The 27,637-nt window shown below is 32.8% G+C and overlaps 5 protein-coding genes across 7 annotated transcripts in view; 2 read left to right on the top strand and 3 right to left on the bottom strand.

The window, feature by feature from the left end:
* The window catches only part of alpha-Catr (alpha-catenin related), a 56,532-nt gene extending 52,176 nt beyond the window's left edge, over window positions 1–4,356 (bottom strand). For both annotated transcript variants that reach the window (XM_066724886.1, XM_066724885.1), the window contains exon 1: window positions 4,208–4,356. In XM_066724886.1, the coding sequence (XP_066580983.1) occupies window positions 4,208–4,294 (87 nt within the window). In that variant the 5' untranslated portion in view covers window positions 4,295–4,356. The remainder of the gene's footprint in view (window positions 1–4,207) is intronic.
* A 272-nt stretch (window positions 4,357–4,628) lies between these two features.
* Window positions 4,629–10,799, bottom strand: Nup160 (nuclear pore complex protein Nup160). Its single transcript, XM_066746565.1, has 13 exons — window positions 10,568–10,799; window positions 10,096–10,409; window positions 9,903–10,020; window positions 9,296–9,825; window positions 8,412–9,215; window positions 7,899–8,329; window positions 7,607–7,828; window positions 6,594–7,276; window positions 6,173–6,517; window positions 5,910–6,098; window positions 5,667–5,833; window positions 5,346–5,579; window positions 4,629–5,131 (listed from the first exon to the last, which is right to left on the bottom strand). The coding sequence occupies exons 1-13, from the start codon at window positions 10,650–10,652 to the stop codon at window positions 5,009–5,011; spliced, it is 4,245 nt and encodes a 1,414-aa protein (XP_066602662.1). The 5' UTR covers window positions 10,653–10,799; the 3' UTR covers window positions 4,629–5,008.
* Window positions 10,800–11,242: 443 nt separating this feature from the next.
* Window positions 11,243–17,351, top strand: LOC136785598 (putative ATP-dependent RNA helicase DHX57). The gene is made up of 12 exons (XM_066746734.1): window positions 11,243–11,549; window positions 11,619–11,778; window positions 11,842–12,026; window positions 12,110–12,558; window positions 12,644–13,161; window positions 13,237–13,544; window positions 14,392–14,881; window positions 14,979–15,364; window positions 15,471–15,592; window positions 15,665–15,987; window positions 16,045–16,659; window positions 16,747–17,351. The coding sequence occupies exons 1-12, from the start codon at window positions 11,479–11,481 to the stop codon at window positions 16,888–16,890; spliced, it is 3,771 nt and encodes a 1,256-aa protein (XP_066602831.1). The 5' UTR covers window positions 11,243–11,478; the 3' UTR covers window positions 16,891–17,351.
* A 139-nt stretch (window positions 17,352–17,490) lies between these two features.
* On the top strand, window positions 17,491–19,699 carry mRpL41 (mitochondrial ribosomal protein L41). Its single transcript, XM_066746737.1, has 3 exons — window positions 17,491–17,981; window positions 18,102–18,259; window positions 18,335–19,699. Exons 2-3 carry the CDS (start codon window positions 18,103–18,105, stop codon window positions 18,682–18,684), a joined length of 507 nt encoding a protein of 168 aa, XP_066602834.1. The 5' UTR covers window positions 17,491–17,981; window position 18,102; the 3' UTR covers window positions 18,685–19,699.
* Window positions 19,700–19,839: 140 nt separating this feature from the next.
* LOC136785599 (MAP/microtubule affinity-regulating kinase 3-like) lies at window positions 19,840–25,524 on the bottom strand. Of its 2 annotated transcripts, XM_066746735.1 has the most exons (11): window positions 25,333–25,524; window positions 24,547–24,751; window positions 24,311–24,457; window positions 23,909–24,229; window positions 23,710–23,833; window positions 23,431–23,642; window positions 23,193–23,338; window positions 22,221–22,765; window positions 21,706–22,124; window positions 20,964–21,014; window positions 19,840–20,822 (listed from the first exon to the last, which is right to left on the bottom strand). In XM_066746735.1, the coding sequence occupies exons 2-11, from the start codon at window positions 24,667–24,669 to the stop codon at window positions 20,706–20,708; spliced, it is 2,205 nt and encodes a 734-aa protein (XP_066602832.1). In that variant the 5' UTR covers window positions 24,670–24,751; window positions 25,333–25,524; the 3' UTR covers window positions 19,840–20,705. The 2 variants fall into 2 exon arrangements, with proteins under 2 accessions (XP_066602832.1, XP_066602833.1); XM_066746736.1 differs by lacking the exon at window positions 20,964–21,014 and having other exon boundaries at window positions 25,333–25,523.
* Window positions 25,525–27,637: the final 2,113 nt, after the last annotated feature.

Genomic DNA, 27,637 nt, shown 5'->3' with positions numbered 1-27,637 from the left:
CGCACAACGCGCACGTGCACGTACACGTACGGAACACATAGAGACCAGTCCAGAAATAAACTTAAGTTCGAGAATTATTCATATGCACCCACGCGATACACGCCACGCAAAGCCTTACAAGGCTTTTGCGTGAAGGTCAACGATCGCTAATCTATCTGACGACCTCTAAGAATCGAAAGTCGTGCTTTCTACATTGACTGTACTCTTGTCAACCCTTCATGAGCTTTTTGCACAAGAAGCCTTAACTCGATCTTCTCACAAATCTCCTATCGTAATAACGTCCAGTCACTGGCAATTATTCAAAAATTGGCAGCAATGCCAGTCTTAATCCTTTGCAGACTTTTACGCGAAGGTCAACGATCAATAACTCCCTCCGCGACCTTCAAAAATTGAGAACTATGCTTTTTTCATTGACTGTACTTTTGTCAGCCATTCAGTATAGATATTTTGACAAAAATACCTGATTCGATTGGATCTCTTAACTCTGTGCGATGGAATATAGTGAATCAACGAAGATCAGAGATAATTTTGTTTAAAATGAAAGAAAACACGAATGTCCAATTGTGTGACACAGCTAACCATCGAGAGCAGTTTCATAAATCTCCTATCGTGATATAATGTCCAGTCACAGACAATTCTTTACTAATCCTTTGCCATTTTTACGTTCAAAGGGCTAACGTTGTATTTGACAAAGGTTAAACGTTAAAGAGGTACCTTTGATCCAAAACTATTTTTAGGTACGAAAGCTTTATCTACAAAGGATTTCAAGTAGATTTTGTCGTTTGAATGAATAAAGTATGATGAGTACCGACGGTAGATGATACAGGTCTTTGGTTAAATTGGCGTAGATCCGTACAAAGTAGTTGGTTAGAGACTCCGTCCTCTGTAAATCACTACAGTTACAGATAACTTTCACTACATGTGGTATCAGTGTTACTGGGAAACTACTGCATAATTTACTGACAATGATAGGAGTAAACTTGAAATTTAAAGTAGATAGATATTTTCCAAATGCACAGAGTCCTTAATAAATAATTTAGATCACTAATATGATAATAGAAGTATAAATATAAGTGTTATGTACCCTTATGTCCATATGGCTTTATATTTATATGTTCGCTATCAAATCATTGATTATTTTTTAAATAGTAGAAATAAAGCTTTAATATACTTTGATTGAAGAAATCTATTTAGTGAAAGTATATGCAAATTATTTATACTAATATGTTAAAATCTTGATCTGAATATCTGTTTGAAAAATTTCATCTATTTCTTGAAAAGTTCTGACTTCGATTCTGCTGAACAGTTGTCTAGGGAGAATTGATAAAAAAAATGGGATGAGCAAAGGTTAAATTGAGTGAAACTACTGCAAAAGAGATCCCCCATAGCACTTTACTCTTTTTTCTCGGTTGCTTAAGTGAGAGAAGCTTTATCGTACCGTGGCACGTTACTCTCTTAACAATGCCTTTTACCACCTTCACTCTTGCAAACTCTTAGCATACATTTCAGCCCCGCGTCCTTTTTCGCTTAGAGTAGAAACAGCAGTAAAAAGGATAGCGCTCGTTGCTCAATTAAATTCTGGACAGAGACCATCTCACTTGCTCCTTAACAACTTGCATAAATATTGACTTGATCAACGAGATTTTCATCCGTCGAAGAAATATCATTCGCAAGTAAAAACGCTGCCCTCGACGAAAGATGCTCAAGGATAAATCTAAATATTCATGCTAAAAGGTCCAGGCCAAACTATTCATAAAACTCTGGATATAACACATAAAGTCTAGACGTGAAACTTTAGTTATTGGATCTTCGAGATTTATTTGAAATTTCGCTCGTAAGACATGGACATGAAACTTTGGCTGAAAGTCCTGACTGAAAGTTGGCTTGCAACATTGCGAAAGGTCAATGTTGCAAAGGGTAGACATTACAGCCTCTGTTACACTGGATATTTAAAAATTGTAAAAGAGGAAAAATTGGCATATTATAAAAATCCTTGTAAAATATGATATTTCCTTGAACGGTGTATTTACTGGTATATACTGATTATTTGTCACGCAATAAACAATAAATCGTCACAAACATGCAGAGGGTATCTACTAGAGCAAGTGCAAAGGCGAAAAAATAAAGCTGATCTAAACGAACGTGAGCGCCTATTAATATACACGAAAGCAGAAAGTGTAAGCTATAAAGTTACTAATCGGGAGCAAAGCTCTAGAGTGCGAGTGAAATATTGCAGGCAGTGCATCGCAGGTGAAACAAAAAGCAATAATAACGGAATATAATTCACGTTATCGCGAGTTTTAATCGCTTACACAATCCATGACATTTATATTTTGGGAATGATATTGAGTGCGCGTGGAATTTCCTACTATTTTTTATCAAACATCATTTTACCAAGAACAATCCAATTTTTTACGCCTTTTTTTTTATAGGATTTAATCTGATAACTAATGGGAATACTAATTTTCTCAGAGGATACTCGGAAACTCAAGGCTTCGATGATGTAATGCAATACTTTTCAAAAGAAGGGGACTAATTTTCACATTGGACATTAAATCTTCTTCTTCCTTTCAAAGTCTAATCTTTCTCGTTAGACAAAATGTGACCTGCGACCTCCACAAAAGGTAGTGCAATAAATTTGCCTCCCGGATTGTAATAATGTTATCATTTCAAAGGAATACCTGGAAGCAAGTTTAACATAAAGATATGAATTGAATTTGAACAATGGTGATAATTTTACTGCAGATGAAAACGATTCACGCGAGTTCCCTGGTAAAAAGAAGCGTAGCTTGTTACCTCTTCGCCCCTGTTACATCTCCAATGCTGCTTGCTCGTTATTAAACGCAGCTTTGACATGGTTAACGTTTTCTATTAACGCGCGGATTGACACGTACCACAGATTTTGTTTCTGAATTTCTTTCTATATACATATGACTCATGTTATACCACGAATTTAATCCATGCATTTATTTCCAGTCCGAAATCGTAAAACCAAGCCCCAGGCTGCTTATAATTTTTAATATTAGCTTGACATTAATTTATAACGTTTCCAGCGACAAAAGTAAGCAATCGAGACTAATAAAATTATCACTAAAAATGGTCAATACCTGCGATACTCGGATAAGATACAGAGCGTTAATGGTGACATGACAGTATCGACAGAATGATAAACAAGCTGAATGGTGATCTGACCAGTGCTCGAAGGATATCGGATAATCATCGCGCGAAGCGTCAGCGCGTGACCAGGCATTCTAATTTCATTAATAATTTTGGGGAATATGGTTGCGAAGCTTGGAATATTATCGAAATCCTCTGTCGAAACTAGTCTGTCACGTGTCCTTAGGGTGGGTGACGGAAGTGAGATAGTAGAAGAGAGCGGGGCAGGAGAAATATAGATGTATATGTAGGTATGGTATAGACTATATATATATGTACAGAAGAAGAGAGAGGGGCGGACACCGAAATATCTGTTACTCCGAGGCGCACTGCGCGTGGCAAGGCAATAGGTAACAGCGAGCGAGCACATGCCCGGCATGAAGGAGCTGTCAGAACAACTCTTTCCATTCGGAAATACTCTTTTAGAAGAGCAGTTCTAATTGGAGCACTTCGCGTGGGATGACAGGGAAGGCAGCCCCGCTGAATACACACCACTTCCAGTCGGAAGCCTGGAAACTCAGCATCGAAAAATACACCACTGCTCTACCGAGGAGAATCAATCACTCGTATAGTAATTGTAGAAATGTATGTGAACTCCCGTTTCTCAGAGAACATAATCCATCACCGATTTTCGATGGATTCTTGCCGAATTTCACTCGCACTCTTATTTCGCGTAGATCCGATCATCGGGTTCATTTTGCCTTGGCTAGAGACGCGGCTAACACGTCTAGACACACATCGAATTAGCGCAATAGAGCCGACTTACGGTCCAAGCAGATATAGAAACACAAATCTGTATGGTATATAGAGAGAGGAAGAGCGAGATAGAAAGAGAGAAAGAGAGAAAGAGAAATATAGTGTAAGAGAAAAGGAATGAAAGAAGTTTGAGGCTTGGATAAATATGAGAATGGTTGGAAAGAAAAGATCGGAGAAATAATAAATAAAAAAACAAAAGTATAATAAGCCGGGGGAGGAAATTTAACACGAACAGGGAGAGAGGAAAGTGTAGAAATTGATATTCTGATGGGTTTTTCGGAGATAGTGTTCTTACCTGCTTCACAAGTGGGAGCAGTGTCTGTTCTATGCTACGGGTCTTAATCTCTAGAGTGGCTGGGTCTACGGGGTCGGGTGTCGCCATGATTCGAACACAACTCCGCGCTCCGTAGACTCGAGCCGAGCCGAGAGGGTTCGTTGCACCCCTCCCACTCTCCCCAACCCCTCGAGACGACCAATGGACGGTTATCTTGACACCAATGCTGACGCCGGCGCAACACCAACTTATACCGAAACGACGCCCGCAACATCATTCAAATTCACTCTCTTTCTCTTGCTCCTTCCTTACGTCTTTTTCTCATACCTATTTTTACCAATAATCATCATTTAAATTGACTTTTTATCCTCCAATAACTTGTACTGTTTGCTTTTTTATTTTAAATAATTTTAAACACGCGATTACCTTAAAAATTAAACCATATATTGTTTCTGTTACATCTCTTCTGGTTCATAATTAAAAAATCGTTCAGGTTATTGTTACTGTGTATTAAAATACAAGTATTAATTATAATAATAAAAATGACATTATCTATAGAGAATACACAACAGTGGCAGTTAAGTTTTCAAAGTTTTTCAAACAAAAATAAATAGTTGCTAAATCAGTGTTACATACTAAGGCCATACATAGGCAAAATGTTTTGCCAAAATTACTGTTTTGAGCAAATTACGCTTTCAAATTAAATATACATGTATAGTAAAGAGTGGACATTTTTGTGTACAAAGCCGGATAGTCTTATATTTAATTATTATGATATATATTTACATGATACTCAACGAATTACTGACTTTTTTTTAAGTTTTAATAAGACATGCCTTCGAAACTTATTTTACTTTTTATCATCTTATTTTGAATCATATCTTCCGACACCCTAATTACAGTTTCAACGTACTTATCCATGGTCTTCTTTAATTCTTGATAGTTCTATAAATTAAATACAATGATATTATTAAACATTCAAATTGTCCTTGTTTACAAAGGATTGCTCCGGTTTTTGCTCAACCTCTTGGTATTTTATTTTTGTGAAGATCATATTTCAATAATATTTCTAGGACTTGTGATCTATAAGAAACAAACAAATACCAAGAATTTGGAGCAAAAGACCCTTAGTTCTTATTAAAATTTAAGAAAAACTTACTTCGATAAAGATACTATCCTCTTTACTAGCACATTCCAATTCAAATAAAAGAACCTCTAATGTATTAATTGGAAGACAAACTGGTGGAGCAGTAGCTACTAAAATATTTTCAATACTAGAATTATTTTTTCCTGTACCTAGTACTGATTTCACGTAATCTACCGCAAATTCGCTTGCTTCCAAGATACGACCTGCTTTTAGCATAATTCTCAGTAATTCTGCTGCATTTCGCTGCTACAAATGTACAATTTTACGTTAATATCTTTACATAAAAAAATATGTTGCCTTATTTAATGTAACAAGTACAATTTGTAAATGTACCTTATAGGACATTAATAGCCACTGTGGTAAAAATGCTGCGGATTGGAGTAATTTCTTTGCCACTATTTTGTGAAGTTCTGTCTGTCCTTCTTTTTCGTGGTGTAGTGTTAGATACTCCAATAATTTCCATGTACTATTTGTAACATTAGAATTGGTTATTCCTATATCTAATCAGATAATTGAAAAGTTATTCCTTTAAACAATCATAATAAATATTAAGAATATATTTATCAAAAATGTTACCGAAAATATCATTTTGACTAAGCCAATCCCATCGGGAGCAATCGGCTTTTTCATGCTGACTTAACATTATGCACTGAAAAGCCAGACTCTCTAAAATAGGGCTTTTATTCAATTTAAATTTATCACATAAATGCAAAGCTGTGGTATATAAGCCAGCACTTGATAACAAAACAACGAGTTCAGATGGCCCTAAAATATAAATTTTACAAGAATTTTCGTAAAAATTTAATCAAATTAAATTATAAAAGAGGGTATATACTAACCAGCATAAGCAATGACGTGCTTTTCTGGATACAATTTGGAAAGTTTTAGTTTTGAATCTACTATGTAATATTCTTTTTGTATATCTTCTAGCTCTAATACTTCTATTTGTTTTTTAATTTTGTAATGTAAAATTTCTTTCCCATCTATGCTTCTCTTTTTCATTGGATTTAAATCGTAAGGGGAGCTTTGATCGATTATAGGCTTTACAATCCATCTGTATTTTTCACTAACTAAATACAATGTATTAATACAAGCTAATAAACATTGTGCCTGCTTTAGTATGATCGGTTCAGAATGCGATTCTTGACTCAACCTCATAGCTTGCTCGTACATAACCGATGCAGCTAAAATATAATTAAGATGTCAATTATTGTTGTCTTAACAGAAAAAAATAATAAGAAAATAGAGAATAAAAATCACCTTTTCGCTTGTTTCCTTTGTTAATATGAAAGCTGTATAAAAAGTTGTAATAATTATTTTCCATTAAATCAACGCTTCTGGCACGACCTTCAACTATTCTTTCTAGGTCTTCATACATATCTACATATGGAAAAGTGACTAGGTCTAATAGCTTTTTGCGTTCGAACATTGTAACAACTAGCAATCGTAAACAATCTACTTTCCGAGCACCATCTGGATTTGAATTTAGCCAATTATATGCTTCAGCATGGTGCCCTAAATTTAAGTGTTGGGTAAATACGATTGAATGAAGCATAGGTAGATTAGGATCATCTTTATCAGCTACGACAATTGCGGTCTCAGCTATTTCAATAATGCAATCAGCGGCATTGTGTTCCTCAAATAATTTAATGACTTTAAGATAATATTGTATCAAGGCATTGTTTTCTGATGATACGTCAGGTCCAAGCAAAGTATCAGCTAGAAAATTGTCTTTTGTAATTCCATTCGATGCTCGTAAAAAGTTGTCACAGGCTTTATGTGTTTCTCCCATTTCGAGTAATGCGATTGCTAGAATAAACGTTCGTGATGCACTGTTCCATTCACACCAAGTGCTAAGAAGTCTTACATATTCTTGAACGAGTAAAAATTGGAAACTAGATAATAACCACTCTGGAAAAATAAAGTTGCTTGAAATCGGCCATCTATACATGTATAGTAAGCAAATATTTTACAAATTCTTTTATCGATAAAATATAATTTTTTGTTTATGTAAGGAATGGCACATATCCTAAAGCATTCAACTGAAAAAGCAGTTATCTCTGTAACTATTCGAGATATTTCAATTAAATTATCCATAAGACCTATACAAATTTAAATAGTAAGTTTTGAAAAGGTCTTATGTAAAAATTACATATCTCTTACAGCTACTCAAATAAATATCTTCTTCCATCAATGCACCATGAAATTTTTTAACAAGCAAGTCCTGTACATAGATGTTACTATTCTATAAAATTCATATTTGAAAAGGATACACAAGTTGTGCTATAAGTGTAACATGTGTAAGCATCCCATAATGCCAAGGTATTAATCCATTGACATCTACATTTGTTTGAGCAATCAGCCTGTGTGCATGTTTGGCCCCAGCACTTTGCACAAACAGTTCCAAAACAGATAGAGATCTATGCTGTCTCTGGCCTATTGTAGCTCGCGATTCATTAAACTTCAGGATACTTAATCTTTGAGCACTTGATTCACTATAATAATATTAAAATATAAAGTTAAAAATAGGAGTTAAAACAGTTAACAATTTGAAAGTAAACTTACAGCAAAGATTGTGATGGAGTAAATGTTGCTGTAGAGTCACAGAGCCACATAACTACGTAATATGCTTGTGTTAGTACAACTGTTCTTGGAACCAAAGAAGACATTATAAAATGTAAGGAGTTAGAATCAAAAATTTCTGGATGATACAACACAATTTGTTGTAAAATCAATAAATCTCTGCATATAGAAAAACGTAAAAGCGTTATCTGCGCTATGCTTTCTGTAATAGTCGATATGCCAAGCTGGCTGCCAAATAAATGACTAACATTCAGTAGAATTTTAGAAGCATCGTGTCCGTCATTTAATTGTAATTTATGTGGCTGACCCAAATCATATGTTAATGCTTCTAAAAGCATAGCCATAGCACTTGATATATCCTTTATATTAGCTAATTTCTGCTTTAAATCAGATTGAAAATCGAATTCTGTTAACTAAAATTAAAAAAAATTTTATAAAACGTATACATACAATAATATTAGTAATTGCAGAATACTATATTTTGTAATAACTTACTGGATCATCTGATTCTAATAAGTGTTTTACAAATAAATCACAAATTATATTATCAGGGCGTTTCAAGCGATATAATTCCTTTTCAATACCAGTTTTTAAATCTTCTGATATTTGTTCTTCTAGCATTACTAGTGCTGACATTAATGTAATCAAATCCTGACATATGTCCTCGTCTTGTGATAAAACAGGAGTAGTTTTAAAACGCGAAATGTATGACTTATCATTGCAGAGCATTAAATGCTCCAATGCTTCCATTGGCCGCAGAATTGAAAATGAGGACTTCTTAAGCAATACAGCACCATAAACACTTGGTAACAATAATAAGCCAACTGGTCTAGCTCCATTAGCATGATATTGAATAACACATGAGTAAAACCTGGACCAACAACGATTAGCAATTTCCAAATAATCTTCATCCATAAGTTCATAATCCATTACTTCAGCTTGTATCTCAGCCTGAACTACTGTACAAACTCTTTCTTTGAGAACAGCTGGTGATAGGGTTACATCAGAAATAAGATTCTTTCTTCTATAAATACTCAATGCTTTTGTAATATCATTTAATGAAAATTGTCCAGGATGAAAAATATAGTTAATGTATGCTTCTCTTGGATCTGTGTCTGGATCAGTGATAATATAATCTCTGTCTGGGGGTTGCTCCAATATAGCTGTCTGCCATTCAGAATTTGTATTCACTGTATTAATAGGTAATAGTGCATGAGTAACTGCGACAGTATCCATATCTGTAGTCCTCCACACAGCCCACAGTCTTGAAGATGTAAGTGAAAAATCTACCAGATGTTGCTATTGCATAATTAAAAGCATAAATATATTAAACTAGTGAACATAAAAAATAAAACTTTCTAAGCTTTGGTGTTACTTACATCAGGAGCAAACAATGTGCACAATCTAATGAATTTAGCAATACCATTTTCTTGAACTGGTTTAAGAATGCTGAATTCACATCCTTTGCTGAATTTTAAAAAAGTTGCTAAATATAATTCATTACTATTACATACATTTTTTCTTAACATATGCCCTTGAATTCCCTTAGATGCAATATAAGGATCAATTGCAACATCCGTTACAGCAATACATTGTGATTTATTGCAAGACCACATTTTAACATTTCCTTCGCGGCATAAAGCAAAAAGATATGTTTCATTGCAAAAAGTATGCATTGCCATAGATAATGCTACATGTCCTTCTGAATTGCGACCTCTAAAAGCAGTTGCTATTCCACTCAAAAAACGTGGTACAATTGAATCTTGTTTCAACTCAGTTGAGTTAACTTGCCCAGTAACTGTATCTAGTCGTAAAATCAATATACTGCCAGAATTGTAAGCAAGAGCAAATAATGCTTCTTCTTGACCTGGTGTAAGCCAAGATGCTGCTGCGTGAGGCACTGGAGAATCTTCCACAAAACAAACAAATATAATAAAAAATAATTGTTAGACACACACATTTTATTGATGGTATTCTTTTACTTACTGGTAGTACCAGCACTGGCAAAAACATGAAATGATTGAGGATCTCTTGCAGTTTGCAAACAGGCTTCGCTAAATATTGAATGAATATTAAGATCTGCATGAGAGCTCAATAGATGCTCCTAATGAAAGATTTCCTTTTATTTATAAAATATAAATAATGCTATCTCTTAATTCAATAATTAAAAAGTAAATACCTGTTTGTGTATTTTATCTGGATGGGAGAAACATAACTTATGAACACTGGAAACTGTTGCCACTAATATTATCACAGAATTAGCAGTCTCATGTATTGAAATTCCATCGAGAATGGGTGTATCAGTAAATTTATACCTTACTCTGCAATGAGCAAGATTAATATCTAGACTGCATTCTACAAGTTCCAAAATATCATGAGAGATCCTCCAGTATATAAAGCGATTACGCGTGAAATGTCTGGAATTATCTTTATATGAATAACCACCAGCTATCTCTGGCACTTTTATGTCTTGCAAAGTGCTTTGGCTTCCCCCTAGGATAAAAAAATAACATCATGAAATTAAAAAAAATCAAATAAGGATATACTTATAGAAATTTTATTTGTATGTAAAAATTCTTCCTTCATTATCATATTATAATACCAACTAAATTAATTTTTGCCGGTTCATTTTATAGGTTATATTAACTAACCTATATTTAAAACAATAGATTTCCATTCTTCTGGCAATGTTTGATCAGGAATAACTTCTCTGTACCCTAGCATAAATTCGTCCATGTTTCGATTGTACGGGGTAATTATATCTCCTAAATAAATATTACATTACAACGATTAGAACTGCATGTGCCAAAGAAAACGTGAATTTTAAAAAATACAAAAATGACGCAAACAGACGCAATTTAACGACACTGATTGCGAGTTGCGCCCGCGCAATATATCGCGCATCCCCAAGTGATACCAACCGGCCGGCCGTGTCAAGTGTGTTAACTACCAATTGCAGCTTTTCCTAACAGCGGAGCCTAACCGTGCACACCAACACAATGGTACATACATACTTCGTACCTCCATGTGAAAACCTATATTTTACGTAACATACATTGTATGTACATATACATAGTACTCTCGCAGCCACATTAGCACAGCAGAGGTAGCAGCTCAGTAACGTTACCAGATTTCTTTTTAAACTTCTACTTCTATTGGATAAAATTATAGGATCTAAGAGTAATAGCCAATAACATACACCGCTCCCTCAACATTTGTCTTTGCTGAATGCTACTAATTATTCTGACTGAACAGCACCCTCCGGCCCCCAATCGGCCCAATCCCCAGCCCAGTCCCCATCCTGATTCCATGTGTGCCAATATGGCCAATATGCCATGATTGCCATGTCCATCAGACCCGATCTTTCCTGAATCCTGATCTCTCCCAGAAATTTTTTCCCGACTCTCTCTCTCTCTTTTTCTTTTCATTTGTTCATTGCCGAATTGGCCAGATTGGCCTATAACTATTATTTTATAGCTTTTTATAGCTTGTTATTTAGTAGTGTGGAAAAATCTATTATTTTTTTGTTAAACTGCTTCTAAAAATTAATATAACAGTCACGATGGATAATGCGAGCATTCAATTGATGAAGGACATAGTTCTAAATGACACAAATAACGAAACAGGCAATGTGTATGAGCAAATAATTAAATCTCTTTCTGTTTAAAACCATACAAAATTTTCATCAACATTTTCTAATAGATCGAATAAAGGACAGTCTCCGAAAAATAAGCAAAAACATGTAAAAAGTGACACTTTGCAACTGCCTCATTCGAAGCTGAAAGTCGAGCTACAAACTTTACGAATTAGCGATGAATCTGAAAAGCAACTGTTTAGTACACTTAAGCATATTTATGGATCTGTAAGTATTTGAATAACATTAACAAATTTTTTTTATTAATAATTATTTTCTTACTTTTAATAGAATTTTGAGCTTTGTGATATATCAGAATATAAAAATAAAAAGTCTAATATAGAAAAACAATACTGGATAGAGAGAGGTAATTTAGTTGTCAAAGGAATAATAGATTTTTCATCTAAAGATAATACTCCTAAAACTCATGAGCAAATTACAAGGCAATTCGCTACATCTAAGCTTGAGAGCTATAGGTAACACTTGCTTGCATAATAGGAATAATATTAAGCTATATATATATATATTATAATTAATAATGACATAAATATTTTATTAGCTTTCACTCCTCACATTGCATGGAAGCTTTAACGCATACAAATGGACATCTAGGGAAAGCATTAGAACTTTTATTTAGTAAATATTATAGAATAGAAAGTATTTTAAATCTTGCTGATTTAAAGAATGTTGATAAAAAGGAGATATTAGAGAGGAGAAGTGAAGAAAAACAAGCACTAGAATCAATTTATGGTGATATGTTTGTTGAAAAAATAAAAAATCAAATTTGGTCTATTCAGTTAAAATTAGATTTCTTATTAAATAAAAGTACCAATATTAATACTAAGCCAATACAAAAAAGAGAAGAAAAAGATGTTTGTAGACTATTTATTCATAAAAAATGTAGGTTTGGTACAAAATGCAGGTTTCTTCATCAGCAGCCTGTACAACCCCAAAAAGCATTGGTTACTGAAGATCCATATTTTACTTTAGAAATAAGGTTTACAGAAGGTATATTGTATAATTAAACATATAAAATTCCTTAAATTCTATTATTTTATGTTACACTGATTTCATGATTATATTATTCTTATAGATTGTAGATACCCATATGAGCCACCATTTTTTTATTTTTTTAAGAATGATGGGATGTATCCAAAACTTAATTGCCTGAGAATTGTGAGAAGGTTATACAATGAATGTTTGTCCCTTGCAAAAGATGGAATACCTTCTATTTTTTCTGTGATTTCTCTTTTGGAAAATGAATATGAAATAAAGGAATATTTAGAAGAAAGTAAAGAACAATTTTTGGATCCTAGCGAACCACTATTTGCTGAATATGTAGATGACAAAATTTTTGGAGCTTCGCACCATGAATTGGGTTCTGTAAATAAAATTAAGAGAAGTAACGTATCCTGGGAAGAAATAGCTAAGGAAGATGATTTAATACAAGCTAAATTTTTTGAAAAACAGTACAACATAAAATATAAAAAAATGAAAGAAATTAGACGGAATTTGCCAGCATGGAATGAGATGGATAAAATTTTAGATGCTTTACGTAATAATCAAATAATTATTATATCTGGTGAAACTGGATGTGGAAAAAGCACCCAGGTATAATATAGAAAGTTAAATTGTAATTATAGAGCAAAAGAAATAATATTTTCATAATAATCTACTTTTTTATAGGTACCACAATTTATATTGGATGACTGGATTATAAATAGAAATGAAAGTAAGGAGCATATAAGTATAATATGCACTCAGCCCAGAAGGATAAGTGCTGTTGGTGTATCAGCAAGAGTTGCAGCAGAAAGGGATGAGAATATTGGAAATACTATTGGATATCAAATTAGATTAGAAAGCAAAATTTCTAATAAAACTAGGTTAACATTTTGTACAACAGGAATTTTATTACAAAGATTATCTGTAAATCCAGATCTAACAGAAATAACACACATTATAGTAGATGAAGTACATGAAAGAAGTGCAGAAAGGTATACTTGTGATATTTTAAAATTATACTAAGTGTTCCATACTAAAACACTCATGTGAATATTTTGAAAAGAAAGCCATGTGACAAAATATATTTTGAAGAAGGTTTGTTTAACTTAAAGGTGACATAATGATGTTGCTTATTTGACATTGAAAGATTATTTGAAAGTTATATGAAGATTATTTAAGTTTAAAATTGCATATATCAGAGTGGATTTTACTGAAGTAATATGTGTGATCATGCATGCACATATGGATAATTGCTCTCACTTATAATTTCAAATAAAAACGTCTCGTCGATGACTAAATGAAATTAATGAGTTCTTATAGTGCTTTCAAAAGCTCTTGGGTTATGGTACAGCAATTTGCAAACAAAACTATGTCCTTTGATTTGAAAAAATTAAATAGTCCTTAAACTGACCTTAATGATGCAATCCAAGATCAAATTAATAATGCTATGTTATTTTAACTGGCGAGAAGTAACCTATTAAAAAGGAGCATACCAAGTGTGAGAGGTAGCACTTTAAATTGTGGTAATTTCTGAACGTTCTATCAAGAATAGGAAAAAAATCTCGCTCTGAAACTTGCGTATTTTTGTGTGCAGATATTAATTCTGCAGTACAAAATATAGACTACATTAAAAAATATTAAGATGGGACTTTCCTGCGACCTTTAAGTTACTTTTTGAAATGAAACCAGTATAATCATTTTTTGTCCCTCTTCGATTTCAACAAATTTGTTCGGAAATTTTTTTCGTTGTGGGGCTCACTTTTCGAAATATTCGCGTGGTTTTAAAATGGAAAACCAAATATATTATAACCATCATTTGAAAGCAATTTACTTTTTCAGTGATTTTTTATTGATGTTGCTAAAAGATTTATTATCAAAAAGAAAAGATTTAAAATTAATTTTAATGAGCGCAACCCTTAAAGCTGATGCGTTTTCATCATATTTTGGGGAACCACCAGTATTATCTATTCCAGGAAAAGTTTTCCCAGTAAAGCAACTCTTTATAGAGGATATATTTGAAAAAATAAATTACGTTTTTGAAGAAAATTCGAAATTTACACGCAAAATAAAAGGAGATTGGGAACAATTTCAAATTGAGCTAGAAACAGCAGATTTTGATAGTTATGTTAAAAATCCTCCAAAAGACACAATTTTAGATGAAAATTTAGCATTAGCGCAACTTATTAGTAGATATCCAGGATTCTCTAAACAAACATATAAAAATTTATACATAATGGACAATGAAAAAATTAATTATGATTTAATTGAAAAAACTTTAGAATGGCTTGTCTTCGCTGACCATAAGTATCCCAAAACAGGATCAATTTTGGTAAAGTTCATATTCTGTAATTAATAGATTTCTTAATATATTTAATATAAATCTATATATTTAAATTATTACAAAGTAGTTTATGATTTTCTAATAGGTTTTCTTACCAGGATTTGCTGAGATAATAGCTATGAAAAATTTATTAAATGAAAATAGGTATTTTTCACAATTATCGAAAAAATTTATTATTATTCCGCTTCACTCAAGTTTGTCAAGTGAAGAGCAAAACTTGGTATTTAAAAAAACTAATGAAGGTGTTCGCAAAATAGTATTAAGTACTAATTTAGCAGAAACTTCTATAACAATAGATGACTGTGTTTTTGTTATTGATACTGGAAAAATGAAAGAAACTAGATTCAATTCAAATCAAAATATGGAAAGTTTAGAAACATGTTGGGTATCTCGAGCTAATGCTCTTCAAAGAGTAGGGCGCGCAGGACGTGTAATGCCGGGAATTTCTATTCATCTGTATACATTTTTCAAGTTGGTATAAATAAAATAGTGTATACATATTTAATTAGTATATTATTTTCAAGTTTTAATATTAATTATATATTTCTTTGTATACATTAATGTTTATTGCTTATAGATTTAAATATCATTTTGCTGCGCAACCTATTCCTGAGATTTTAAGAATTCCTTTGGAACCACTATTATTGAGAATACAACTTATATACCAAGGAAAAAATATAGATGTAGCTAAAATTTTAGGTACAAATCAATTACTATAAGTATTAACAATTGTTTATAATAAATAATTTAAAACTTTCCCTATATTTAAAGGAAAAATGATTGAGCCTCCAACAAGTGAAAATATTAAAAATTCAAAAAGAAGACTGCAAGATGTTGGTGCATTTGATTCCAGTTGTTTGCTAACACCCCTTGGTCATCATCTAGCAGCTCTGCCTGTTAACGTACGAATTGGGAAGTTGATTTTATTTGGTGCAATCTTCTGTTGTTTGGATTCTGCTCTAACTATTGCAGCTTGTTTATCATACAAAAGTCCTTTTACTTCACCATTTGAGAAAAGGCACGAAGTTGATGCCAAGAAGAAAGAATTTTGTACTGCCAACTCTGATCAACTTACAGTCCTCAAAGCATATAAAGTAAGTTAAAATAATTAATTAGTGAATTTTTCTGATTTGTCTACTCTTTTTTTCAAGAAATGGCAGCAAATCTCGTTATCTGGTTATTACGCTGGACAAGCTTTTGCTGAACAAAATAATTTATCAGTAAGAACTTTGCAAACATTGGCTGATATAAAATACCAATTTTTGGAACTACTAGTATCTATAGGCTTTGTACCTGTTAATTTGCCGAAACGACAAATAGGCTTTGATAAAGTTTTGGAAGTAACTGGTAACGAGCTGAATGTTCAAAATGAAAATTATAAACTCTTACAAGGCTTATTATGTGCTGCTTTGTATCCAAATATTGCTAAGGTTTATACACCGGAAAAATCATTTCAAGTACAAGCTCAGGGAGCAATTCCAATACAACCGAAACCCGAAGAACTCAGGTTTCGGACTAAAGATGATGGTTATGTAAACATCCATCCTTCGTCCGTTAATTTTCACACTGGTTATTTCACTAGTCCATATTTGGTATACCAAGAAAAAATAAAAACAAGTAAAATTTTTATAAAGGAAATATCAATGGTACCAATTTTATCACTTTTATTATTTTCAAGTTATGAATTGCGTATAGAGTTACATGATGGAATATTCATTCTGTCGTTGGAAGATGGGTGGATTTTATTTAGAGTCGAGTCGCATAGGGTATGTAAAAGTATTTATTCAAGTCTTATCGATCAACACACCATTTTCTAAATAGAGTTATCAATTTATTCATGTTTTTTTGTACAGGTAGCTCAGTTGCTTCAAAGAATAAGAGTGGAATTAACAAAACTTTTAGAACAGAAAATGCAAGATCCTTTGTTAAACCTTCAGAATCATCCAAATGGAAAACAAATTATAACTACAATTATCAATATTGTGACAAGAGAATAGAAGCAGTAAAAATTAAATAATTAGCATCACAATTATTTTAAATTTTGGCAATTTTTAAAAATTTAGTGGCATTGTACTTTTTACAGTTACTATAGTATCAATTTATATAAAAAATAAAAAAAATGTACTGAAGATATAAAAAGTACAGCTATAATTTCTTCAGTAAATACTACTTAAAGTTATTTTCAATTACAGCTATGTGAATGCATGTAAATATGTGAAGTTATTTCTAGTGTGATATTTTTTCAAAGATTAATTCACTCAATATATACCAAATAGTAATATAAAGGTGAGAATATGTAATATTGCATATGCATATGATTAGTGTTATCTTTTAACATCTTTTGTCATTTTCAGCAGATTTTTTTGTCTATGTATACAGTTGCATATCCTCACTTCATAGTTTGTGTTGGTGTACTTAGAGTGAATACAGTTCTAATAAACAATATTTATATATTTTATGTTTTTAAATTGTATTTTATTATTACTGAATCATATAAAGTTTATTATACCTCAAATATCCCTTTAATGCAAGATTTATATAAATAGAAAATTGTATTAAGTGCTTTGTATTTTCATTGTTTAATCATGCGGTTTTAAATACAAAGAATGTGTACTACTTAAAATGACTTACACCATGATTATAAAATTTTGTTTAGCTTCATGATTAGAGGAGATTTTTTTGGTACAAAACCGTTTTAAAGTATCTTTCGATATCTGCTCAAAATACTCTTATTTAAAAAATTGATATTCCTTTGGTGAAAATGAGCAATTTTATGTTCATGATCAGTCATATTAGATACTACACCAGTCTGGCACTTGGCAGTCCTCGGCCCTAGCGGCTAGCGCGCCCCTAGCCCTACTCAGCCCTACTCAGCAGTGTAGACTGTAGACTGTAGACCTGTGTGGAGTGTGGAGTGTGGACTGTGGGTGGAGTGCAGTGGAGTGTGGTTGGAGCCGTTGGAGGAGGTGCGGTGCGGTGGCCGGTGCGGTACAGCGATACATACGTCATACTGTGGTAGACGCTGGTTTTCTTTCCTGCCTTCAGTTCTGTTGTCAGACAAGGCAAAAGTATTCAATTCATAAACTATGTAAGTTAACCTATAAAGTTTGATTCTTTTAAATCATTTTAAGCAATTAAAATAATAACGTATACTGTCGTTTTAAATAATTATTAATAGCAATTTTATGTTTTTATGTTATAAATATAGAATGACATCATACATTATTTTAAAAAGAGGTATTTCTACCACATGTAATCGATATGGAAAAAGAAATTTTAATAAATTTTTGTTCTACAATAAAAGGGGAAGTTTACAATTTAAAGAAGAACAAAGAACTAACAAAGATTGTGATATACCGATAGATAGTATGTAATGATATAGTAATGCATATAGTTATATATATGTCATTAAATGCTAATCATTGTTTAATTTTGTTGTAGAAAGAGGCGTTAGGGATATTGGATATTATGTTGGAGATCAATTTAAAATAATACCAGAAATGATACCTGAATTAATTGTTCCAAATCTTGAAGGATTTGAGTTAAAACCGTATGTTTCATATCAAGTAGATGATATAGAAGTTTCTGAATTTACAGCTTATGATTTATTTCATAATATATATGCTGATAAAATTAAGGAAGATTTTGAAAAAGGGGAATTAGATTGTAATGATAATCCTTTAAAACCAAGTGAAAATGAAAAGCTTACTCCTGAAGAAGCAAAAATTTTAGCAAGAAAAACAGGTAGTGATATTTTTCTGCAGAAATCAGTTTCTCCATTACATGAATAGTTGATTACTCTATATTAATGATTGTAAAGTGAAATAATGTTTTTATTCAAGAATAGAAAATTGCTTAACTTAAATTTTTATTGACTACATTTTATATGCACACATTTAATTTTTGCAATAGTTGAACAGATATACAAAGTAACTATTCATGATAATATTTAACTTAGATTCTTTATCTCTATTCTAAATTAACATATACTATAGATTGATGTTAAATTAAATGTAGGAATTAACTTAGGAAAAGCAAAATCAACTCCTATTAAATGGGAAATGCTATATTCTATGTAATTTATAATACAGCATATATATCTTAATTGAGTTGGTTTTACTCACCTTCAATATGTTAAGTTTGATTAATAATGAATAGTTACTGTAGAGTATACCTATAAAATATATTAGGAAATTACATTGTAAAAAATTTAACTTTTAATTAGAAAAAATACTGAATTTTGAAGAATCAGTGAAAAGAATTTATTATTGTTTAAATAAACAGGATAAAACATACAAATAATCTCTACAATTAATTGCAAAAAAACTTTTTATTCCTTAGTAGACAAATATGAATTTGTAGTTTGTAAAGATGTCCAACTTGATTTCAATTCCTGAGAGTGTTAATTATATTGTCCCAATGCTTAGGAATAACAAGTTTTTGCTTGTTTAGGCTAACTTAGAGTCTATTGTTTGACTTATAAAAACATTTTTAGAGAAATTTGATTATTTTTTGTTGAATAAAAAATCGCAGAAAATTTGAATAGTAAAATCGTTGTCAATTGTGCGCGGCTGGTATTGCTTCCTACAAACTACAGCCTAAGAAATGTATAATATAATTGATTTCAAAAGTGCTGTATTCAAATATCACAATGTACAAGCTTTAATACAGTTTTTCGTTTATTCATTTAATAGTAATATGTAACCAATTATACAGCTCATGAAACAGAATTGTAAAGCAACACAAATCAACCAAAGATGAAAAAATTGGTTGTCTTATTGCAAATTAAACAGTTTTTTATTAACATTTTAGCAGAATGCAGCACTTATTCTACCTACTACATACTATAATTTATATATACTATTATTGTTATTGTTATATTATTTCCTAATAGACATGATTTTTATGTGAAGAGTGGAAAGATATAATAAAAATCTCATTTTTTACATTAAATTCTAGTAAATATCTTCTCAACCATCATTTAAAAGGATAAGAAAAATTGTATTTAGTGTTTATAGTTTTTAATTTGTTTCCACTCTTCAATTAATTAAAGTTAAAAAAGCTGAGTGGCATAAAGCTTGCAAAAGGTTTAAGTCTTTCTTTTCTCAGTCAATTTATCCAAACCTCTAATATATTTTCTATTACATTAGTATATTTTTAATACTATATTTTCAAATTGAGCATGTCTATTTTGTTAGTCGCTCATTGCCAGTAGTAAATATCAATTGTATTAATCGCTGTAAAAAGTCGGTGAAGTATATTGTAATATAAAAGTATTTATAAAAATTAAATCGAGGATTTAAAATTAAGAATACAACTATTCAAAGCTGTGATTCGCTTGAATTTATTTCCTTGTTCCTGGGACAAGAATTATGCCACTTGCTTATCAAAATGACTTTGGTGTTTTTAATAATTTTAATTATCAGTCTATGATATAATTGGATATTTGACTGATTGACACATTCAGTCGTGTAATAAGGCGGGTTTACATTTTGCTTTGTGACAAAGATTGACCCCGATAACAATTTTTAATAACAATTTAAAAATGTCACGATTCGAATTCTATTTCTCGTTATTTAGACCATTTATAGAACATATTCTTTGACATTAAGCAATATGTATGTACCATCCAACTAGTATGAAATTTTCAGCCTTTGAAACTAGAAAATTGAATATCTGATCTTATTAATTTCAAATGGCCGAATATTGCTATTTTGTAAATAAACTAAAAGTCGAAAATGTATTTTTAGATTAATTAATAATCTAGATACAAGGGCTAAAAATTACAAAATTAAGTGCTATAAAAAGAGATTCATTCCATTGGATCTCCTGCATTTTCAAAAATTGTTGAATGAGGGTTGCTTCCAGTTGGCCATAAAAATCCCCCAACACTTCCAGGTGGTAAGTAAGATGCACCACCCAATGTTACCTGAATTCACATTCTAATTACTTATTGAATTCCCACAAATACAACGAAAATATGCGTACAATTAAGATTAACAACAGACTTTTAAGAAGCAATTTTAACAGAAAACGCACATGTAAGAAAATTATATTAAATTAAATTTACCATCATTATATTGATGCAGCAGTGAAGTAATTGTCCATTTTTCGAAGAAATCTGTGCGTGTAGGGGCGAAGGCAAATAAATTAAAAAAGTAAGCAAATTAAAGAAAAATAATTGTTTATTTGCTAGCAAATAAATAGTGCTAAGACGTCACAGGTACTAATATTACAAATTATAAATACTAAAATATATCAGTACATAATGCGTATAATAAATTAACAAAAACATTTTTCATTGACTCTTAAGCTTTGTTCAGACATATAGTGCGTAGAATTATATCTATATTTACTAAATCATAAATAAAAAGTTATGACTTGGAGCCAATTTCAGCAATTTTTTGAAAAAAGTCGACGGAGCGTTTTCATTTTTAGTTAAGCATTAAAATGACCAAATTCGTAATAATTTTCATTACTCTTAGGAAAGCTTGACATTAGGTAATTCTTATACTTATCATATTCAGCAAAGGCAAATTGAGTAAGCGACATATGTTATTGCCTATTATTTTACCCCACCATTTTTAAACTAATGGTGGTATAGGTGGTAAGACTTTAGTAAGAAACATCCAACAATCGCCAACTACTGCCTCTACTGAATACAATTACAAGTAAATTAATCTCATCAATTTTTTCAAAATACACTTGGTACAGTTTTTTGCAAAAAATGGCCCATTTGAGATCAATAAATTTTGTATAACAGGTATTTTTACAGCATTGCAGTTGAATTTCAGTCATAGTTATGAAATTACCTGTTGACTCCATAATAATGTTCGTTCAGCCAATTGGCAATCTGTTGCCAGTCTTGATGGCAAACTTTTCCATCTTTCTTCTTCTTGTTTTCTTTCCCTATCAAAATCAACGTCCACATTTCCCTGAGATAAAGGCGGCAAGATCTGCGTTCGTTGTGCCAGTTTGTAACTATCCTGTCGTGGGACATGTTCAGTTCGTCTGTTGACAGAGCTCGTGGAAATTGGAATTAGCGTTGGACTACCTCCACTTCTATGCTTGTGATATAAATTTCGTTTTTGTTGCAACATTCGCTGTTGAACTAGAAGCTGCAGTTGGGTACCTGAATCCCCGCGAATTTTAAATTGTGATTGATTTTGTGGAGAGGTGGATGGTGATCTAAGATGAACAAGGTCGAGATGGCCTTTTGCTTTTCCAGAATCTAAAAAATTTCATTGTAGCAATAAGTTTCATTTTTCATTAGTATTGAGGAAACTACGTCATGTTAAAACTGGAAAGATTGATTTGTTATAAATACCTTGTATGCTTCGTTGCTTGGTAGATCTATCGCCCCCGCCTTGTTGACAAAATAAAAGCCTCGGACCTCCATCGGAAGCTCTACGGCTTTGGGAAACACTCGATATTCTACCAGTAATAGGAGATGGACTTTTGGGTGGTGGTGGTGTGCAAGAAGGTAAGCTACTTGTGAAGCAATTAGCTCCAGAATAATCGGGAGGACAACCAGAATCAAAACTGGATTCGAAAAGTTCTGATGATGAGCTACCGCTACCTCCAGCGAAAAATAATGCAGCTCGGCTAGGAGCATCAATAGAGTCTATAATTGAGCTATCCAATTGTTGCTGATAGTCGCTTAATCTTTTGTTGACAATTTGACTATCAATCCGTTGATTAATATCCTCATCTAAACCTAGCCTGTGCTCTTCTAGTTTAATTTGAGCTTCTCTAAGTTCATCGCCACTTGGACCTTCGTCGAGTTCGCCGTCGGCACTACAGCAACCTTCATCAGTCGATGAACTTGTTGAACTGAATCGTTTTCCTCCGCGGCCTGATTCATCGCGTATTCTAAAATAAAATTACATATATAACCATCTATTCTCTTACAAAGAATGCAAGGACTGAAAAAATAATAAGCAGTTAGCTTCTAATGACGATGTTAATTGGTGATTGAGTATCAATTTATTAAGGAAAAGTATTAAAAAAAAGTAATGAAGAGTTGAAAAAAAGAAAACAAAACAACTTATAATAAAATTAAGAATTGTAAAAGACTGAAATAAAAATTTACCAAAATTAAAGTTATAGCAACTTGCTTCCAATCCAACCTGCCACAAAAAACTCCATTTTCATGCTACACCCGTCAATAATGTCCAACTAAGCTATCGCTGGAAAAGAAATTAATATTAGCGCCCGATTCCTAATCTTTGACTGGCAGGATTGGAAGTAAAGTACCGTATTTTGTTGACTGATTTTTTTTTCTAGAATTGATATCTACCTTGATTTATATTTATCTTCTTTTGTCCTTGTAACAGAAGACCAACAAGTATTATTCGTTGAGTTACTAATGCGGTGCTGTTTTAGTCTCTCTAGTAGTAGAAAGTATATTGCAGCATGATGATCATAGCTGCTATTTCTTAATGACTGCAAATAAATGGCATACATTCTTATATATATATATACATACTTAAATTTATTGAATGTATAATGATTTCATATATTTGCTTAAAACTTACCTCTCTTGTACGACTGATATCTATTCCTAAACTATGCATAAGTCTAAGAATTTGTTCGTTTGGTTCTTGAATGGAAGGAGATGCTCTCAATGTGATGGCTGAGCATATAGTATCAACTGACCCTGCCATCCATCTGTGCCTCTTTATTTGTGGAATAGTATATCTTTTGGCAGGCTCTAACACTAACATTTTTCGAATGAGGCTTTCACAATCTGGACAAAAAATATATTTGTTTATTGAGATAAAGAAAAAAGGCTCATATTCAAATAATAACTTTACCTGTACTCATAAAATACGGAATACGAAATCGTCCACTTAAAACACGATCTCTCAATGATTGTAGAGTAGATCCATCAAAGGGCAGTGCACCACAAACAAGTACGTATAATACAACACCTAAACTCTGTAAATAAATTAATATTCATAAACAAAATCAGAAATACTCCTAAATTAAATTAAAAGACAATAAAATATTTACCCAAACATCAATTTCTGGACCAGCATAATGTTTTCCTTTGAACACTTCTGGAGCAGCATAGGGTGGACTACCACACCAGGTACTCAGTCTTTCGCCTGGTGAAAACCTATTGCTGAAACCAAAGTCAGCGATCTTCACATTCATTTGGGAATCTAACAATAAATTTTCAGCTTTGAGATCACGATGTGCTACACCTGTTGCATGACAATATTCAACAGCAGAGAGTATTTGAGCAAAAGTTGCACGAGCTCTTGGCTCTCCCATTCTTCCATAACGTGCAATATAATCAAATATTTCTCCTTTATTTGCATATTCACAAACCTAAACAAAAAATTTAATTTTAACAGATATAATGCAACATTACTTTAAGCATTAGTAATCATTTTTTTCATTTTCATTTACCATATATATCATGTTCTTTGTCTCCATAACTTGATATAATTTGACAATATGTGGATGTTCCAGTTGTTTCATAATTTCAACTTCTCTATAGACTTTTTGAAGATTAGTTGAATCCAACTGAGTCTTATCAATTATTTTAATGGCTACCTAAAAATTTTCAAATCAAAACTTTATTATAAGCAGGGTGAAGAGGTTCATTAATAATTTTTTTAAATAAAGCTAATAATAATATTTACCTCAGTTTTAGTAATTCGATGTCTGGCTAGCTTTACAACTGCAAAATTTCCTTTTCCAATTGTGCCTTCTATGTCATAAAATCCAACACGGATTTGTTTTTTGCCTTGCGTAACACTATCCATGGTTTAATCTTAAATTCCTTTGGCTCGGTAGTTAATAATACTTTTTTGTATTTGTTAAATGATAAATTTCAGTTACAGTAATCTGAAAAATAAAATTCACTATAAAAGTTGATTTTAAAAATTGTTTTTGTTCTTTCTATATCTCTTACTTATATAGTTATACATAGTAGGAACTATACAATTCAGTCAATGTGAGTATTCTAGTTTTTATTTTTGCCAACAAAAAATAATGTAACCAAATTCTTTTATAATATTTAAAATATATAAATCTTTTATTATTAATGAAAACTGTACATTAAATGTGTGCAAGTGGAAATAAATTGAATACAAAATATAAAAAATATAAATAAGAGTAAAGAAGGGACCTTTTATACCACCCTTATATTTACGAAGGGTAGGAAAAATTTAGATATATTGTTAAAAAAGTATACACAAGTTAGCACAATAGGCGCTCATCTCTCTGACGTCAGTCATTTACTACTACACTATAAAATCTTAATCAATCGTAGCGTTCGATAAGATATAATTTCCAGTGGATCAGCATTGAAAGGTGCAAGAGAGATAAATCTGAGTACTTTATAAAGATGCATTTAACACACGTATAATAGGCACTTGGTGTACGAAATATCGAACCGTGCCGAATTCAAGTTCCTTGACACTTACTTTAACCGGGGAGCCGGCTCTGGGAGGTGGGAAGAGTTTTACTGCCGGTAACGATTGGCAGGAAAGACCGAGAATCGGCAGCCATCTGAGAATCGAAAGAAAATATCGAGGATGGACTTGGTGGATCGGTTCCTCGGAACGTTCCTGGTAAACCGTGATAGACACGGATGGTACGACGGTTCGATACCGACTGACCGTCGGCCATTTTGCTACCCCCAGTGGTGTCGGCGCCCTCGAGTATTCCCTCGCTCCCTGACGTTTCTTCTCCCCCCTAGGCCTCGATAAACCTCCCCCACTACCCATCTTACCAACTACCCCTCTGCCCCTTCATCTACGCCCTACCAACGCCACGTAACGTTCGAGCGTCATCGGTCCATTCTTACCCCCCTCCCTCCACTCTCCGACAGATTCCCCTAGTTTCCCCTCTGCTCGTGCTCTCGCACAACCAAGTCCTAAGTTACAACTATCCGCCACCGCCACGTCTACCCGGTCTCTTACTACAAGAGAGAGAGCTAAACCACATCTTTCTTCCCCTTCAATCCCTCCTCGTTCCCTCTCCATCCACCAAATTTCCCACTCCAACAAGATTCTCCGCGTATACACGTGCGCATGTTATCTTCGACAATTGACGTCAACCCACGTATACCAAGAGTCGTTAATTGTTTCTCGATGTAATTGCACGGCAAACAGACGGATTTTTCTACGTCAAAGCAGATTTTTCGACCATTTCTTTACGTCACCCCCGTACAAAAGGGCCTTTTTCACATTTCCTATTTTGCAGACATATATCCACGAACTTCTTGGAATAGCTCCCTTACGTTACGTGTACCTATTTTCGCACATTTTAGCCGATTTCATGTTATTAACTGATAGAAGGAGGTTGCTTTCATAGTTCTCCTTGTCCAAATATAAGCCAGATTGCTTAGACCAAATTTTGCTGAGCTTATATGGCAATTAGACGAAGAGTTTTCTCTACAATCTTTCGTGCACTTTATAACTACGACTCTCAATTATTTTTACCTAAGCGCGATTCCGTGTTTCCTATCATAGCGGGTCCTGATTATACAAGATTCTCGACGTTTAGTAACATTTTTAGCACTCGTTTGTGAATTGTATTCGCCTCTCTCAACCCCTTTTAATTTCTCTGCTCTCGAGTAACATTTTCTCGAATGTAGGTAAAAAGCTTTGTACGTACTACTGCGACCTTTTGTCAGCGTAGGATTTGTTATACTTATATATGGTAGAGCGCGTCCATTTCGTGGATAGAGCTGAAAGGTCAAAGTGAAGTTTGCAATATAGGGAGTGTTTATGGTCCTAAACTAATACGATAGCAGGAGCATGTCCTTTCTTTGATATTGCTATATGTATATAGCTAATGACCATTGCTACAGATAATCCACCAAGTTTTTTCTACTTTTTCGTTATTATTATCATATATCGTGGAATAGGTTCTTCGATCGAGGATGACTGGTAATTCATACCTACTGTAGCCAAGCAAGAGCTGATTGTTTCTTTTCGAATGTTGACGTCAATGGTAGAGTACCACGACATATATCGTGTATGCTTACGTATATACACGTGGTACCACACGTTCTTATGTGCAATAGTTTAGGCAAAAACGATACCAATTCTTTTTCGTGTTTTATCGTTGATCCAATGTCGGAGTAAGGCACTTGTCGTAGGTCGGTTTTAGGTCGTCCTGCCGTATTTACCTCCGTACTTTACAAGTACAATAATCGATCCGTCAGAAAAAGTCTACTGCCCCCCCCCCTCCCTCCTCCGCCGAATTCTCGCATTAGAATTTCATTAGTCCAATTTATCTTTGATGCAGCGGCTAGCGTACGAATGCTTTCTTTTTACAAACAAATAAAAAAAATCTTAAATATAAAAACACTAAGAATGAGCCACGTACAAGAAAACAATTGTGAAAACCTCAACACTCATGTCAGTGATAAATTTTCATTTAAAGAATGCAGAGGAAAACATGACGTAATTCGAGGATTATTCTTCCTGCAAAATATTAGCTGCGTTATCTCAAAGTCGAGCTCTCTCGTTCCGGCTGAAAAGTTTATGGGCATGTAGGTACTTGTGTTAAATATAATGATCGTGTTACATCTTTAGACCTTCCTGGCTATAAGCAACAAAGTTTTAGAGACAGAGGTAAATTATTAACTCGATCATTGTGTAAGTTCTGCTAGACATTGAGTGATATTATCAGGTAACATTTACAGCTGACCTTGCTTCTTTGCTCGAACGCGTCATTAGGTTCCTTTCATCGACGTATTTTCGGCGCTTTGCCATAAAT

Source organism: Prorops nasuta, unplaced genomic scaffold (assembly GCF_024137725.1).
Source record: "Prorops nasuta isolate Cenicafe-Biocafe unplaced genomic scaffold, Cenicafe_Pnas_1.2 PNAS00003, whole genome shotgun sequence".
In the NCBI taxonomy this organism is placed as follows: domain Eukaryota; kingdom Metazoa; phylum Arthropoda; class Insecta; order Hymenoptera; family Bethylidae; genus Prorops; species Prorops nasuta.
The sequence above is the reverse complement of the archived record's forward strand: the minus strand, read 5'-3'. Positions and strand labels throughout refer to the sequence as shown.

What these genes read in the sequence shown, in the direction of transcription:
- mRpL41 (XM_066746737.1), top strand. Translation starts at nt 18,103, where the DNA reads ATGACATCATACATTATTTTAAAAAGAGGTATTTCTACCACATGTAAT. An exon ending in TTGTGATATACCGATAGATA is followed by an intron (nt 18,260 to 18,334) that starts GTATGTAATGAT and finishes ATTTTGTTGTAG; the next exon opens with AAAGAGGCGTTAGGGATATT.
- LOC136785599 (XM_066746735.1), bottom strand. Translation starts at nt 24,669, where the DNA reads ATGGATAGTGTTACGCAAGGCAAAAAACAAATCCGTGTTGGATTTTAT. An exon ending in GTCCAGAAATTGATGTTTGG is followed by an intron (nt 23,834 to 23,908) that starts GTAAATATTTTA and finishes ATTTATTTACAG; the next exon opens with AGTTTAGGTGTTGTATTATA. An exon ending in ATATCAGTCGTACAAGAGAG is followed by an intron (nt 23,339 to 23,430) that starts GTAAGTTTTAAG and finishes ATTTATTTGCAG; the next exon opens with TCATTAAGAAATAGCAGCTA.
- Nup160 (XM_066746565.1), bottom strand. Translation starts at nt 10,652, where the DNA reads ATGGACGAATTTATGCTAGGGTACAGAGAAGTTATTCCTGATCAAACA. An exon ending in TATTAGAATCAGATGATCCA is followed by an intron (nt 8,330 to 8,411) that starts GTAAGTTATTAC and finishes TTTTAATTTTAG; the next exon opens with TTAACAGAATTCGATTTTCA. An exon ending in TAGTCAAAATGATATTTTCG is followed by an intron (nt 5,834 to 5,909) that starts GTAACATTTTTG and finishes TTATCTGATTAG; the next exon opens with ATATAGGAATAACCAATTCT.
- LOC136785598 (XM_066746734.1), top strand. Translation starts at nt 11,479, where the DNA reads ATGGATAATGCGAGCATTCAATTGATGAAGGACATAGTTCTAAATGAC. An exon ending in AATAACGAAACAGGCAATGT is followed by an intron (nt 11,550 to 11,618) that starts GTATGAGCAAAT and finishes ATTTTCTAATAG; the next exon opens with ATCGAATAAAGGACAGTCTC. An exon ending in CCAAAACAGGATCAATTTTG is followed by an intron (nt 14,882 to 14,978) that starts GTAAAGTTCATA and finishes ATTTTCTAATAG; the next exon opens with GTTTTCTTACCAGGATTTGC.